This window comes from Leptonychotes weddellii, chromosome X (genome assembly GCF_054177405.1).
Source record: "Leptonychotes weddellii isolate Sample4059 chromosome X, ASM5417740v2, whole genome shotgun sequence".
In the NCBI taxonomy this organism is placed as follows: Eukaryota; Metazoa; Chordata; class Mammalia; order Carnivora; family Phocidae; genus Leptonychotes; species Leptonychotes weddellii.
In genome coordinates, this window is record NC_138385.1 from 70,337,045 (window position 1) to 70,353,280 (window position 16,236).

General features: G+C 40.5%; 1 protein-coding gene, 1 non-coding gene and 1 pseudogene across 11 annotated transcripts in view; all 3 read right to left on the reverse strand.

Moving 5' to 3' along the window:
- Positions 1 to 515: 515 nt before the first annotated feature.
- On the reverse strand, positions 516 to 3,258 carry LOC145717931 (large ribosomal subunit protein eL37-like; annotated as a pseudogene).
- A 3,165-nt stretch (positions 3,259 to 6,423) lies between these two features.
- Positions 6,424 to 16,236, reverse strand: part of ZNF157 (zinc finger protein 157) — a 46,561-nt gene continuing 36,748 nt past the window's right edge. For all 10 annotated transcript variants that reach the window (XM_081809361.1, XM_031026849.2, XM_031026848.2 and 7 more), the window contains one exon: positions 6,424 to 16,213. In XM_081809361.1, the coding sequence (XP_081665487.1) occupies positions 14,991 to 16,213 (1,223 nt within the window). In that variant the 3' untranslated portion in view covers positions 6,424 to 14,990. The remainder of the gene's footprint in view (positions 16,214 to 16,236) is intronic.
- On the reverse strand, positions 8,198 to 8,304 carry LOC115940546 (U6 spliceosomal RNA). The gene has a single exon (XR_004075286.1). It is a non-coding gene; the product is annotated as a U6 spliceosomal RNA (small nuclear RNA).

Here is a 16,236-nt window from a genome sequence, read left to right on the forward strand (position 1 = left end):
AAGAAGGGCCCTATGCACCCCAATGTTCCTAGCAGCAATGTCCGCAATAGCCAAACTGTGGAAAGAGCCGAGATGCCCTTCAACAGATGAATGCAGAAAGAAGATGTGGTCCATATATGCAATGGAATATTACTCAGCCATCAGAAAAGATGAATACCCAACTTTTACATCAACATGGATGGGACTGGAGGAGATTATGCTAAGTGAAATAAGTCAAGCGGAGAAAGTCAATTATCATATGGTTTCACTTATTTGTGGAACATAAGGAATAACATGGAGGACATTAAGAGAAGGAAGGGAAAAATGGGTGTGGGGAATTGGAGGGAGAGATGAACCATGAGAGACTATGGAACTGAGAAACAAACAGGGTTTTAGAGGGGAGTGGGGTGGAGAGATGGGTTAGCCTGGTGATGGGTATTGAAGAGGGCACGTACCGCATGGAGCACTGGGTGTTATACGAAAACAATGGATCGTGGATCACCACATCAAAAACTAATGATGTATTGTATGGTGACTAACATAACATAATAAAATAAAAAAAAAGAGAGAGAGAGCAAGTCCAGCCTCCCCACATGGTCTCCACTGACACCACATAGGGGAAGGCTTGTTACAACCCAGTCAAGACAAAAGTCCTAGTTCTATAATCAATCTTTTCTGAGACCACCTTGGCAGGGGCTTGGCATGAATTTTACAGCCTGTAGAGGGTGAAGCTATAAGCTCCTCACTTGGCATCTGTTGGTGTGAGTGGGAATTAGGCCACATTTTTTCTACATTGTTTTGATTCAGTAAAGTTACTATTTTCTGAAAGTTTACTATCTCATTAGGCTGCCCATTTCCTGGTTCTTTGACAAAAGAAAGTGGTCTTTGGTAAGATCGTTTGTCTTGTTTGGGTCCATTGGCATTTCTAGGTTGCCAGGTTCTCCAGCACGGTCTCAAATACATGACGAAAAAAAATCCATGGAACTCACCAGTGTGCTCTTTTTTGGGTTCTGAGGTCCCTAGCCAGTCTGCATTCTTCACTCCACCTTTCAGAATCATCTTATGTTTGGTTTTATAAGTATTATTTCCAAGGGGTTTTTTTTGTACTCAGGGGGAGAGATAGGGAAAAGGGCATCTACTCCATTTTTCCAGAAGTGGAAATGCTATATCGGGTCTTTATATATATTTCTTCCATGTCTCGACTAGCTTTCTGAGGATGTGCAATACCTTTGTTCATTCATTCATTTATTCATTTATTAAATCAACCAGAACACTTACTGTGTGACTGATCATTGAAATCCTTCAGATGAACTGGTTGCTGCACAGCTGCCCTCCTGGGTTTAGACATTGTTCCATCATGGAATCCATGCTGAATCTGCGGCATACAATGTTTAGGTGCCTCATTTGACTGACCGGTCCAGGGGTATTTCATCTTTTAGCCTTGGCCCTCCAGTTATACTTTCTCTTCTGCTTGACAGGATAGCTGCATTTGCCACAGATCAACTTCTGAAGGTGGTAGGCCTTAGAGTCATAGTGCAGAACAGTGTGTGCGTCTTATTACAATGCTTTCCAAATGATGAAGTCCCCTTCATCATCTCGTTTAGGTGGCCAAGACCAAAGAGGTGGGGAGAGAAGCCACTGTGCAATAAATTTATAATAACTTTTTTAATATCCTTATTTGCTAATTCTTTTTTTTTTAAAGATTTTATTTATTTATTTATTTGACAGAGAGAGACACAGCGAGAGAGGGAACACAAGCAGGGGGAGTGGGAGAGGGAGAAGCAGGCCTCCCGCCGAGCAGGGAGCCCGATGCGGGGCTCGATCCCAGGACCCTGGGACCATGACCTGAGCCGAAGGCAGACGCTTAACGACTGAGCCACCCAGGCACCCTTTATTTGCTAATTCTAACATGTGTGTCAGTTCTGGGTTAGTTGATTGCTTGATTATTCTCATTATGTGTGCTATTTTCCTACCTCTTTGCATACCTATTGATATTTGATTGTGGATTTTACTTTGTTGGATACTGGATATTTACGCATTTTTATAAATTATTTTGAGTTTTGTTTTGGGACACAAGTAAGTTCCTTGGAAAGTTTTACCCTTAGAGGTCAGGTCTTCCTTACATAATTTTTAGGTGTATCTGGAGCAGCACTCAACCTAGGGCTAATTATTCCCCACTACTGGGGCAATAGCTTCTGGAATTTTTTATGCAATGCCTTATTTTTCCAGTCTGGTTGGTGATCACAGGCACTATTACCAGCCATGTATGAGCATCAGACCCCATGGATGGTCTCACTGACCTTAGTTTCCTCACACACATGTGCTGATCTGTACCCTATTGAACACTCAAGGAGGGCCCTAGAGAGATCACTTGGATTTTCCCTCTGTGCAGTTTTCTCCATTCTGGTGGTTTGTCCTATGAATTCTAGCTGCCTTCTTCTCCTTAGACTCTCAGTTCCTTCTCAAGTCAGGGAATTCACCAGACTTTTCCTCAGTTACCCTTCTCTGTGCAATGCCCTGGCAAGTCTCTCAAGGAAGTATGCTAGACCAATCACAAGGTTCACTTCATTTGTTTCTCTTTCCTCAGGGATCACTGTTGTTCATTGCCGGATATCCAGGGCCTTGAAAACTGTGGGGGTTTTTTTAAATGTATTTTGTCTGTTTTTTTTTTTTTTTTCTTTGTTTGTTCCAGGCCTAAGGGAAATATGGTCCCTGTGACTCCATCTTGGCTGGAATGAGTCACAGAAGAAAATCTATAAATGTGAAAATTTGTCAGTAGAATCACCAATATGAGATATACTTGAGTTAGTGTGATTGTTATCAATAGGGAATACTGTAACCTGGGTTTGAGACAAGTATGCCAATGAACCTATATCAATGAATGGGGAACTTGTATCTATTAAGTGCTCATCAGTGTGGGATATATTGGGAAGTATTTAAGAAAGAGGAGATATGTTAATGTAGGCTGTCAATAAGAAATATTCCCCAGTATGTGAAAATTTATGAGTGTGTTCAACTGAGATTTTCAATGTAAAAAATTCCAGTGGGCAGGCATTTACAAATCAGATCTGTAAATTGGGTTGTCAATGAGAGATACGCTTGATGAGTATTTAAGAACAAGGAGATTTTTCACCAGTGATCATCAATGGAGTTATATGGGTTGGGGGCAGTATTTATGAATATTGATCCTGATAAATGTGGAGCTACCAAGCAGGGGTACATGGATAGGTGTACACGAATGGGGAGATATACAATAGTTATTGTGGTTTTTTGTTTGTTTGTTTGTTTTTAAAGATTTCTATTTATTTATTTGACAGACAGAGAGAGCACATGAGCGCACAAGCAGGGGGAGGGGCAGAGGGAGAAGCAGACTCCCTGCTAAGCAAGGAGCCGGATGAGGGGCTTGATCCCAGGATCCTGGGATCATGACCAGAGCCAAAGGCAGACACTTAACCGGCTGAGCCACCCAGGCGTCCCTATTCAATAGGTATTGTATAGGCGAGTGTAGTATGTATCAACAGGAGTATTATGATCGGTATAGTTGTAAAACCAGCTGAGCAATACAGCATGTGCCAATAGGCAGGTGTTTAAAAAATCAGGCAATTTGTCATTAAAGATCATAAACAAGTTATACAATCAGGTGAATATTTAAGAATATAGATTTTTGGGCGCCTGGGTGGCTCAGATGGTTAAGCGTCTGCCTTCGGCTCAGGTCATGATCCCAGGGTCCTGGGATCGAGTCCCGCATCGGGCTCTCTGCTCCTTGGGAGCCTGCTTCTCCCTCTGCCTCTCTCTCTCTCTGTCTCTCATGAATAAATAAATAAAAATCTTTAAAAAAAAAAAAAGAATACAGATTTTTTTTTCAAAGGCAAGCAACAATGGAGTATGTATTGTGAGGGTTATCAATAAAGAGAGATTTTTTTGAGAGAGTGCGTGTGTGCAAGGGGAGGGGAGGGGCAGAGGGAGAGGGAGAGAGAGAATCTTAAGCAGGCTCCATGCCCAGGCAGAGCCCAACATGGGGCTCGATCTCATGACCCCAAGATCATGACCTGAGCTGAAATCAGGAGTCAGATCCATCACCAACTGAGCCACCCAGGCACCCCAATAGAGATTTTTAAACAGGGGTTATATATAGATTTATTTTACTAGTTTGTTATGTGCAAAATATCATTGGTGTTTATGTTATTCTTTAGTTTTTTTTTATAATTTCAATTTTAATAAATGTACTAACAAATCAAAAAAGATAAAACCTATGTGTTTCAAAAATAAATAAATAAATAAATAGGGGTTATAATAAGAAATACTCCAATGGGGGTGGCTGGCTGGCTCGGTGGGAAGAGCATGGGACTCTTGATCTCAGGGTCATGAGTTTGAGCCCCATGTTGGGTATAGAGATTACTTAAATAAAAATAAAACAACCAAAAAAAGCAGGCTTCTGGGTGGCTCAGTGGTTAAGCATCCAACTCTTGATCTCAGCTCAGGTCATGATCTCGGGTTTGGGAGATTGAGCCCCCTCGCCAGGCTCTGCACTGGGCATGGAGCCTGCTTTAGATTCTCTCTCTCCCTCTCCCTCTGCCCCTCCTCCCCTTCTCTCTTTCTCTCTCTCTAAAAAAAAAAGAAAAGAAAAAGAAATATGCCAATGGGTGTTTATGAATAAGATTTCTTAATGTCAGACACCGATGGTGATATGTCAATGGTTTTTATTTCTCATTGGGGAGATTTGTCAAGAGGGGTTGTGAATAGAGATATTTTAACGGGTATTTTTGAATGGAGTGTTTTTTTCCCCAAGAGGTTAATGGATGAAAGATTTGCCAATGGGTAGGTATTTATGAAAGGGGGGATTTACCAATGGGAATCATAAATGGAGATATGCCAGTGGGATATTCATGAATAAGTAGATAGCACAAAAGTGGCTGCAGTAGGCAGAATTCTGAGAATGACCCCCAATATTCCTATCACCCTTACATAAACTCCTCCCCTTGAATGTGGGTGGAATACGAAGACATATAACTCCATGATTGTATTACATTAGGTAGCAAAAGGGATCTTGCAAATGAAATTAAGGTTAATCAGCTGACCGTAAAATAAGGAGATTATCCAGGTGAGCCTAATCTAATTAAGCACAGGCACCCTTCAAAAATGCAATTTTCTCCTGTTGGTGGCATAAGAGGACATCAGAGAAACTGAAAGTATGAGAAACATTTGGCACATCCTAATTGGCTTTGAAGACAAACAGGCCCATGTGGTGAGGCATGCAACTGGCCTCTAAAAGCAGGGAACAACCCCTGGCTGAGCAAAGAAATGGGAACCTCAGTATTACAACTGCAAGAAATTGAATTCTGCCAATAACCTGAGTAAGGTTGGAAATGGATTTTTCCTGTGAGCCTCCAGATAAGAGTTCAGTGTGGTCAATTTTGGTTTCGTGAGACCGTTAAACAGAGAATTCAGCCAAGCTCTCGTGAACTTTGGACCTACAGAACTGTGAGGTAATACATGGATGTTGTTTTGCTGCTACGTTTGTGGAAATTTGTTACACAGCAATAGGAAACTAATAAAGTATTTGCCAGTTGGGTATTTATGAAAGAGGGGATATGCCATAAAGAGAGGGGACTTTTCAAGGTAATTATTTGCCAACGGCTTGGGGATTTGTCATCTGTCATCTTGCCAATAGTTGAGATTTATAAACAGGATTCGTCTACAATGGGGACTGCATAAAGGGGAACTAACTGTTATGGGTTGAATTGTGTCCTCCAAAAAGGTACAGTGAAGCTTTAACTCCCCAGTACCTTAGAATGTGGCCTTACTTAGAAATAGTAACAGGAACATTATCACTTGGGGGGATGGTTGTCCTCAGAAGTCTTTGAAAACATTGGTATTTGCCAGTGTGGGTATTTACACACTAGAAATTAGTGTATGAGCATCATTATCAGAAAAAAGACATTACAAATGAGCATTTTCATATTTGTAATGTTTTGGGGAAAGACCATCAAAATCATGAGTTAAATTCAAAGTGCCAGTGTGCATGAAATTATTATTCCCAGTATTATACATTATTTCTAATATTATAAATTATCATTCCTAATAAAACATTATTTGCAATATTATAAGTAATTTACTAGGATTTATCACTACTAAGTTATAAATTATGTTTACTGTTACTACTCATAATAATAAGTAATACTTGGGGCGCCTGGGTGGCTCAGTGGTTGGGCGTCTGCCTTCGGCTCAGGTCATGATCTCAGGGTCCTGGGATCGAGCCCCGCATCGGGCTCCCTGCTCCACGGGAAGCCTGCTTCTCCCTCTCCCACTCCCCCTGCTTGTGTTCCTGCTCTCGCTGTGTCTTTCTCTGTCAAATAAATAGATAAAATCTTAAAAAAAATTAGTAATACAGAGAGCTGACTAGGTGCCTGGCATTGTTTTGAGCACTTTATATATAGGACTTCATTTAATATTCACACTGTTCCTATGAGTTAGGCATTATTTTTTTTTTAAGATTTTGTTTATTTATTTGAGAGAGAGAATGAGATAGAGAGAGAGAGAGCATGAGAAGGGGGAGGGTCAGAGGGAGAAGCAGACTCCCTGCTGAGCAGGGAGCCCGATGCGGGACTCGATCCCGGGACTCCAGGATCATGATCTGAGCCGAAGGCAGTCGCTTAACCAACTGAGCCACCCAGGCGCCCTAGGCATTATTTTTAATACCCATTTTACAGATGTAAAAAACTAAGGCATAGAGAGATAATATGATTTCCCCAAGGACACACAGCTAGGACAAGGAAAAGGTAGGATTTTTTAGTCAAAATTGTAAGCAGACACTAATTAAAATTTTTTTCTTTAAAAAAATTACAAGGACTGAAATTTTAAAATACTGACCTAGTTAAAATCTTTTTTATTTTTATATTTTTTCTTTTAAAACATTATTGAGGTGTAATTCACATACAATAAAATTTATCCATTTAATGTGACAATTAAATTTAGTATATTCACAAAGTTGCACAACCATCACAATAGAATTTTAGAATATCTTCATCATCCCAAAGAAGATACCCTGTACCCATTAGCAGTCTACTCTCCATTGCTCCCACCTCCTCCCACCCCAGCCATAGACAACCACTAATCTACTTTCTGTCTCCACAGTTTTGCCTGTTCTGGACATTTCATATAAATGTAGTCATACAGTATGTGGTCTTTTGTGACTGGCTTCTTTCAAGTAATATTTTCAAACTTCATGCATGTTGTAGCAGTATCAGTACATCATTCAGTTTGATTAATGAAGAATATTCCGTTGTATGGATATACCATATTTTGATTATCCATTCATCCGTCAAAGGACATTTATGTTGTTTCCACTTTGGGGTGATTATGAATAATGCTGCTGTGAACATTTGTGTATAAGTTTTTATATGGACAGGTTTTCATTTCTCTTGCGTGGATACCCAGGATTGAAATTCCTGAATCATATGGTAACTCTGTTTAACATTTTTGAGAAACTTTCAAACTGTTTTCCAAAATGGCTGCACCATATTATGTTCCACCAGCAATGTAAAATGGGTTCAATTTTTCCACATCCTCACCAACACTTGTTGTTGTCTATACTTTTTTTTTCCAGCCACACTAGTAGGTGTGAAGTGCTATCTCATTGTGGTATTTTTTTTCATTGCGGTTTTGATCTCCATTTCCCTGATGCCTAATGATGTTGAGCAGTTTTTCATGTGCTTAGGCCATTTCTATATCTCATTTGGAGAAATGTCTATTCAGATCCTTTGCCCATTTTTAAGTTGGGTTATTTATGTTTTTATTATTGAGTCATAAGAGTTCTTTATATATTCTAGATAAAGGATATGTGATTTGTAAATGCTTTCTCCCACTCTGTGGGTTAACTTTTTACTTTCTTGACAGTATTATTTGTAGAACAAAAGTTGTTAATTTTGATGAAATCCAATTTATCTGTTTGTTTTGTAGTGTGTGCTTTTGATGTTGTATCTAAGAAACCATTAAGGGACAAGATTTTAATACAGATTTGGCTCCAGCATTTGTGTTCTCCATTACACTACATTACCTGTCTAGAAATTAAATCACTGTTACTAATATTACACATGAAGTTATTATTATGTGTTTTATGTTTTTTTATTATGTTAATCACCATACATCATTGGTTTTTGATGTAGTGTTCCATGATTCATTGTTTGCACATAACACCCAGTTCTCCACGCAGTACGTGAAAAATATGGAATGCTTCACGAATTTGCGTGTCATCCTTGCGCAGGGGCCATGCTAATCTTCTCTGTATCATTCCAATTTTAGTATATGTGCTGCCGAAGCGAGCACTGTGTTTTGTGTTTTGACCTGAAAAAATACATCCATCAATCATCCTCCAACCCTAGCACAGACTTCAGAAGGATTCTGGGTAGGGACCGCGAGGCCCATTTTTTAGGGAGAAGTATTGGGACTCAGTGGAGGGAAGGGCCGGCCCCCAGGCCACCCATTGAACTGGACACCCCCCCCCTTGCTGTACACTTCACAGGGCTGTCACCCCCACCTGCTTCCTCTCAGCCATCAGTCTCTCCCAAGCAGATTCACACCCAGACACATGGAATGCTGGGGTGGAGGGTAATTCACTTTACTCACTTTGGTGGATTTTCTAGAAGGGTAATGGGAGGAAATGTAGTGACTCCAGGACTACAGATAGCCTGCCAGGAGCCACACAAGGACTCTGAAGTAGGAAGCCTCTCTGTAAGGTATGCTTCTCCAGGCAGCCACAACTAAAGGGAACTACCTGGAAGGAAGGTGCTCCCTCTACAGCCTGAAACTCCTTGCTGTTTAATACCCCCAGCCACATCCAGTGTATACAAAAGTCCTTGGTGTTGAGAAACAGTTGGATAAACAAGAAAATAAGCAGGTGTGAACATACCTAGGATTGAGGTAACAACTGGGAGAGTAAGGTAAATTATTCTAGGCACTGGGGAAAAAAACCAGAAGCAGCAGGAACAGTCTGTAGTTCCAGACAATAGCCAGGGCTGAGGAAATATTCCAGGACACTAGAAAACAGCTATAGGGGCAGGAAACAGTCACTGCAGTGATGTGAAACAGTCAAAGACTATCAAACAGCCAGAAGGACAGAAGAGTCCTTATAGTTAGAGGATAGCCATAGAAACTCTAAAACGGCCAAATGGAAGTTATTCCTAAATGTTATGCAATAGCCAGAAATACCTAGGAGACAGCCAGAGAGATAAGGGAACAGGCTCTGGCTGAAGGAATAGCCAGAGAAACAAGGAAACAGCTGGAGGGACAAGGGGACAGTGTCTGGACCTGAGGAACAGCAGGATCATCAAACATCCGGAGACACCACAAAATAGTCCTTGTATTTGGAAGATAATCAAAGGGACTGCAGAACAGCCAGGGCAACAGGGGATAGACCCTAAAGATCAGACCACAGCAAAAAAAAAAAAGACCAAGGAATAAGCTCTGAAGTACAAGGAACAGGAAAATAAAATAGCAGTCTGAGGGACTGGGGAACCACCAGAGCCCAAGGAAAAATTGCAAGGACTGAAACAATAGCCAACAAACCAACATATGGAGATCAGGGAATAATGGCTGGTCCTAATATAGGGTCATCAGAAACTGTGGGGAGTAATCACAGCGATCAAAGACACTATACTTATGACTAGTGGGAATTCAACAGACAGTCACGGGAACTAATACAATGCCAGCAGGCATAGCTAGGGGGGACTACTGGGAGTCAAAGACACTGTACTGGTGGCTAATACAGGATCATCTGAACCATGAAGGGCTCTAATGTAGGGTAGGCTCTAATGAGTTCCAGGCATTATGATGAGGTCCATACCAATACACAGTACTAGGGAATAATGAGGGACCAGCATCCAGCATCCACAGGGATGGGGGTAGTAAATGAACTGATGCTGAGATAGAGACAAAACCACTTTAGTGGTGGTTAATGGCTAATCAGCAGAGTGACTAAGGGCTAAGGGCTGATTTTTTTTATGATCAAAAACACTGTATTTGTGACCAATATTGGTAGACAGTGATGACACTAATACAGGGTCAGCAACAGATGCCATGACTGAGAAGCATGAGGCAAAGATTAATGAACAGTCAGTGTTGAGGCTAATATGGTATTAGCATACACAGTGATGAACTCTAATGTATGGTCAACATGCATTCTGCCGGGGCATCATTGCATTCTGACGCTCTATTAGTGGCTAATGAGGGATCAGCAGGAACAGTGATGAGGGTTCATGCAGTCACAAGCACCCTGATTGGAACTTAGGAGGGTCAAAGACACTGTAGTTATGGTTAAAGGGTGATCAGCAAAGTGGGGCTAATGTGGAAACAACAGATACTGTACTGGAAGCTCATGGAAGTTAGTCTCAGCTCTTGTGGCTAGCTGGGGATCAGCATACAGCAGGATGGTAGCTAAGGAGGATCTGCAAATACATTGCTGGGGCCTCATGGGTGTCAAAGAAACTACTATTGGCTAATGGAGGATCAACAGACACCACGATAGGGGCTAATGTGGAGTCGGCAGACTTTACTGAGGCTTCAACTGGTCAAAGACACAATATTAGTGGTTAAAGGGAGGAGATTTAGCAGAAACAATGACTTGGCTACTGTAAAGACAAAAAACATGGTGATGCATCCTCAAGGAGTTCATACTCTGCCAGTGGCTAATAAATCAAAAGACACTTTGGGGTGCCTGGGTGGCACAGTTGGTTAAGCTTCTGACTCAGTTTTGGCTCAGCTAGTGATCTCAGGGTCATGAGATTGAGCCCCGTGTCAGGCTCCATGCTCAGCACAGAGTCTGCTTAAGATTCTCTCTCCCTCCCCTCTCCCCACTGTGCTCACGCTCTCTCCCTCTCTAATAAATAAATAGATCTTTAAAAATCAATCAATAAGGGACACCTAGGTGGCTCAGTTGGTTAAGCGTCTGTCTTCTGCTCGGGTCATGATCCCAGGACCCTGGGATAGAGCTCCATGTCAGGCTCTTTGCTCAGCAGGGAGCCTGCTTCTCCCTGTCCTTCTGCCTGCCGTTCCCCCTGCTTGTGTGCTGTCTTTGTCAAATAAATGAATAAAATATTTTTTAAAAATCAATCAATCGATCAATCAAAAGACACTGGTGTATGGTCAGCAGATACACTGATAGGCTATAGTGTAGGGTCAGAGGACACAGTGATGGGGGCTATTTTAAGCAGACACCACTGGGTCTCAAGGTTAAAAATCTTGAAGCTTGGTAAACAGGGGATCAAAAGACAGAGTGACAAGGTCATCTGAGTTCTGCAGATATTGTATTGGGGCTCAGAAGGATCAAATTCACCACACTGGTGGATAACCAGGGAACAGCAGATGGATACTGGTGCAATTGCACTATGCTGTGGGTTCATGGGGGTCAGACAATGACTATGGATGGTAATAAACATCACCATAATGATAGCATCCAATGTAGGATTAGCAGACACTGTGATTAGAACACATTGGGTTGAATATATTATATGGTAGCCAAGGTCAACAGACACTACATTAGGTCTAAAGGAAGATGACAAGACACGTTACTGTGAGTTAATGGGAGGTCAGCAGTCACCATGCTGAATCTAAAGGAAGGCAAAAAAAAAAAAAAAAAACACCATATTGAGTTAATGGAAGATCATCAGTGATGAAGCTTAGAGGCTAAAGGGGTGAAAAGACACTCTGCTGTGAGCAAACAGGTCAGCAAAAATTGTAATGGCAGCTAAAAGGGGTGGTGAGACATGATGCTATGAGCTAATGGGGAGTCAGCAGACTTTGCTGGAGCAAAAGGTTGTGATAAGACAAGATATTGTGAGCTGATGGCAGGTCATTGTACAGACACTGTGCTCTAGGCTAACAGAAGTGAAAAGAAGTGCTGTAAGTTAACGGGGTATTAGTAGACACCATGCTGACATATCCTGGGGGTAAAAACTACTGTGGTGCTGGCTAATGGAGGATCAAGAGGGACTGTGCTTAAGGTATTAGGAGTCAAATACACACAGTAGTGTTGGCAGTGAGGGATCATTACACAAGTAATGCTTACTAACTGAGGGTGAGTACAACCCATCACGGGGCCTCAGTGAAGGTCATCTTCATGCAGCAAGGCCATTTCTAAAGCCTTGGGAGGACTAAGTCTCCCATTGCCAGTGTCTTTTATCTGATCTAGTGGTCAAGATTCCTGATTTTCTCCCTGGAAGCCCACATCTGGCTCCTGGTGTGGAAACAGGTAACTTTTTTTATTGTTGTTTTTAAATTTTAATTGAGATATAATTTATATCAATAAAGTGCACAAATCTGAAATTTACTCATTTGATAACTTAATATGCATTTCAAACAAGATACAGAATCGTTCTATCACCCCAGGAATTTCCCTCCTACCCTTAGGAGTTAATCCCCATTGATTAACAACCACCCATCTGCTTTCTGTCACTATAGATTACTTCTTTTTATGTTTGACATTTTCCATAATAATAATAATAATAATAATAATAACATTAAAACATAAAATTGAAAATTTTTATCGATGAGCTGAAGATTAAAAGAATCAGTAAGATAACATCTTGATCAATGTAATTAATACTCAGTAAATGAGGGTGAGGGCATGCTGTTTAAAAAATGCATAAAGTGTAATATATACATTCAAGTGTATGCTGTATTTGGGGGCATCTGATGATTAATTCAAATATCCTGGGTCTTCTATTTATTATGAAACATCCAGAAAACAAAACAAAAACATGTATTTAATTTACCATCAATTTACTATAGCATGATGCTACCAAATACTAACGGTAAAGGACTCACTTTTGAGGATCAAAATGGTGCATTAGAAAACATTCTCAGGGTGCCTGGCTGGTTCAGTCAGTAGAGCATGTGACTCTTGACCTTGGGGTCATGAGTTCAAGCCCGATGGTGGGCCTAGAGCTTCCTTAAAAAAATAAATAAATAAAAAGATGAGCTTTAAAAATAAAACATTCTCAAAGTTGAGAAGTTTGTCACTAAACCTTTTAAAGGGTATTTTTCAGGCAAAGAAGAAAATGATCCTGGATGGAATGCAGAAAGGAATGAAGAGCAACCAAGGTGGTAAACGTGTGTAAAATGAAATGAACATATAAAACAAAAATGTTTTCGGGGGATATATAAGTGTGTATCTGTGTGTGTGTGTGCATGTATGTATATATATTATTATATATATATACATATATATATTACATATAAATATTTATATAAACCCCATAATACATCATCATATTTTGAAATATATATGTACATATAGGTATATGAGCGAAGTTTCTATTAAAAATTAGCTTTAAAAGACAATTTTCTGGAGAAAACCATAAAATACTATTGAAGGTCAAAAAGGTGAGTTAAAAAATAAAATATAGACAAACCATATTCATGGATACAATGGCTTAAAGCCATTTTACACCTTTCAGACTGGCAACAATTTGAAAGACTGATAATAAGTCCATGGGAAAATGTAAACTTCATCTCAAACTGCTCATGAGAGTATAAATTAGTACAACCTAGAGGGAAGAAATCCAATTATTTAACAAAGTTGAAAAACTTCTGTATCAATCTGAAGAACCCAGCTAGGGGACAGAAACGTTACCGGTTATTTTAGTGAAAAGAACTTATTATAAAGAATTTTTAACTAGTCACAAAGTTATTAACCATATACCTGAAAAGACAGAAAGAGAACATTAAAATTATCATGGAGGTAGCAACTGCAAGAAGCAGCTGGGCTAAGGTTAACCAGGGAAGAAACTGGAATTATTAAACATTGAAAAGGTGGAGGAGTAGTGTCATGTGGGTGGGACTCATACCTCTAAGGAGGTGGCACCGCCAGCCGCTGCTAGTGTCTCTGAGGGGGTGGGTGGGGTACCGTAGGCTGTTCTGTGAGTGCTGGAAATCTGTAACCTGGATTAAACTACTACCACCCTGAGGAAGTGCTGCTGGCCAAGGGAAGAAGCAATACCGGGCTGACACTCAGATGAACAGGGAGCTAACAGGAAGGGAAAAAAAGGAGCAGGTTCCTTCTACCTTCCTTACCCCCAAAGTTTATATTTAGTGTTTCTTATTGGCAAGGCCCAACAGGAAGCAGATGGCAAGACAGAAACATGTTTTGTAGAGTCACAGCCCGAGCATGACAAAGCACAGTGTAGAAGGGGCGCGTTGGAGCTAGGGTACAACAGCTTAACAACTTAAACACTGCCTACACTCTATGACCCATCAGTTCCACTTGTAGATTTAGACACCAAACACAGAAACAATACACATGTCTTGCACCAGGGGAATGGAGAGAGAAATGCATGAACCAGACCTATATTTGTCAACATGGATAGACCTTGGAAAGGTAACATTGCATGAAAAAAGCAAGCTGCAGAACTTTCAACACCATGTAATACCATTTATGTAAAGTTTTTAAAAGCAACAGAGTATTATATACTGTACAATTCACACTATACACACAAAAACTTTCAGGATAGATGAAAAATTCTCAATGTTGAAAGGAAAACCTTAACTTTACAGGAAAGAATAGGAGAACATTATCACCTTGAACCTGATAATATTCAAACATAAAACCTCAGCAGAAGACTTAACAAAATTAAATAACCAGGCACAGTCCATGAGGAGATATCTGTAACACACATGACTGAAAAAGATTTTTAAATTCTCATATATTAAAAAACAAACATGACACTTAAACCAAGAAGTAAAAAATAAGCAGCCCATTATAAACAATGAGCAAAGGATATAGAACAGTCAGTGAAGAGAAGAAAAAACCCAAATGGCCAACCAACAGGTAAGAAGCTACTCCACCTCACCATTTATTAGGGAAATCCAAATGAAATGAAAACAACAATGAGCCTATCCCCTAACGGGAATCAGGATGTATTTTCACACCAGTGTAGGAGCCAAATTGTTACAGGTGTACTCTGTGTGCGTGGTGACCAGATGACCCAGAGGGCTTGATCAAATGGTGATGGAAGTCTTCACAAAGAAGCTTTCTCCACAGTACAAGGCAAGGGCCGGCCTATGTGAGTTCTCTGATGTTCTGTGAGGTGTGCTTTCCGGCAAAAGGCTTTCCCACATTCTTGACATTCAAAGGGTCTCTCTCCTGTGTGAATTCGCTGATGTTCAATGAGGCGTACTTTGACATAGAAGGCATTTCCGCATTCACTACATTCATAGGGTTTCTCTCCTGTGTGAGTTCTCTGGTGTTGACAAAGGGATTTCTTCATACTGAAGATTTTTCCACATTCACCACATTCATAGGGTTTCTCTCCAGAATGCATTCTCTGATGTTCAATGAGGCGTGCTTTCACATAAAAGGCATTACCGCATTTATTACATTCGTAAGGTTTCTCTCCTGTGTGAATTCGCTGATGTATCCCAAGAGATGAGTGTACCCTGAAAGATTTCCCACATTCATTGCATTGATAGGGTTTTTCACCTGTGTGAGTTCTCTGATGATTATTGAGAGTCATTTTCATTCTGAAGAATTTCCCACATTCATCACATTTATAGGGTTTCTCACCTGTGTGAATTCTTTGATGTTGATTTAGGGATTTCTTTGCACGGAAGTTTTTCCCACAGTCACCACATTCATATGGTTTCTCCCCTGTGTGAGTTCTCTGGTGTTGGGTAAGGGATATCTTAACTCGAAATGTTTTTCCACATTCACTACATTCATAGGGCTTCTCTCCTGTGTGAGTTCTCTGATGAATCATGAGGGTTGCCTTCTCAGAAAAGGTTTTCCCACATTCAGTACATTCATAGGGTCTCTCTCCTGTGTGTGTTCTCTGATGTAGAATGAGTTGTGACTTCCTGCCAAAAGATTTCCTACATTCATTACATTCAAAGGGTTTCTCCCCTGTGTGAGTTTTCTGATGAGCAATGAGGTATGATCTTGCACTAAAGGTCTTTGCACATTCACCACATTTATAAGGTCTCTCCCCTGTGTGTATTCTCAGATGTTCAATAAGATTTGATTTCCTGCAGTAAGTTTTCCCACATTCATGACATCCAAAGTTTTTTACTCCTGTGTGTGTTCTTTTATGTCCAACAAAGCCTGTTTTCTTGTAGAAGACTTTCCCATATCCATTATATTCAACAGCTTGATCCAAAGTTTGAATCCTCTGATGCCGAAGGTCATTATCATGCCTGACGGCATTACCCCCAACAGAATTGTTGCCACACAGCATTGAGAGAGATCCTTTAAAAACAAACCAGATCACT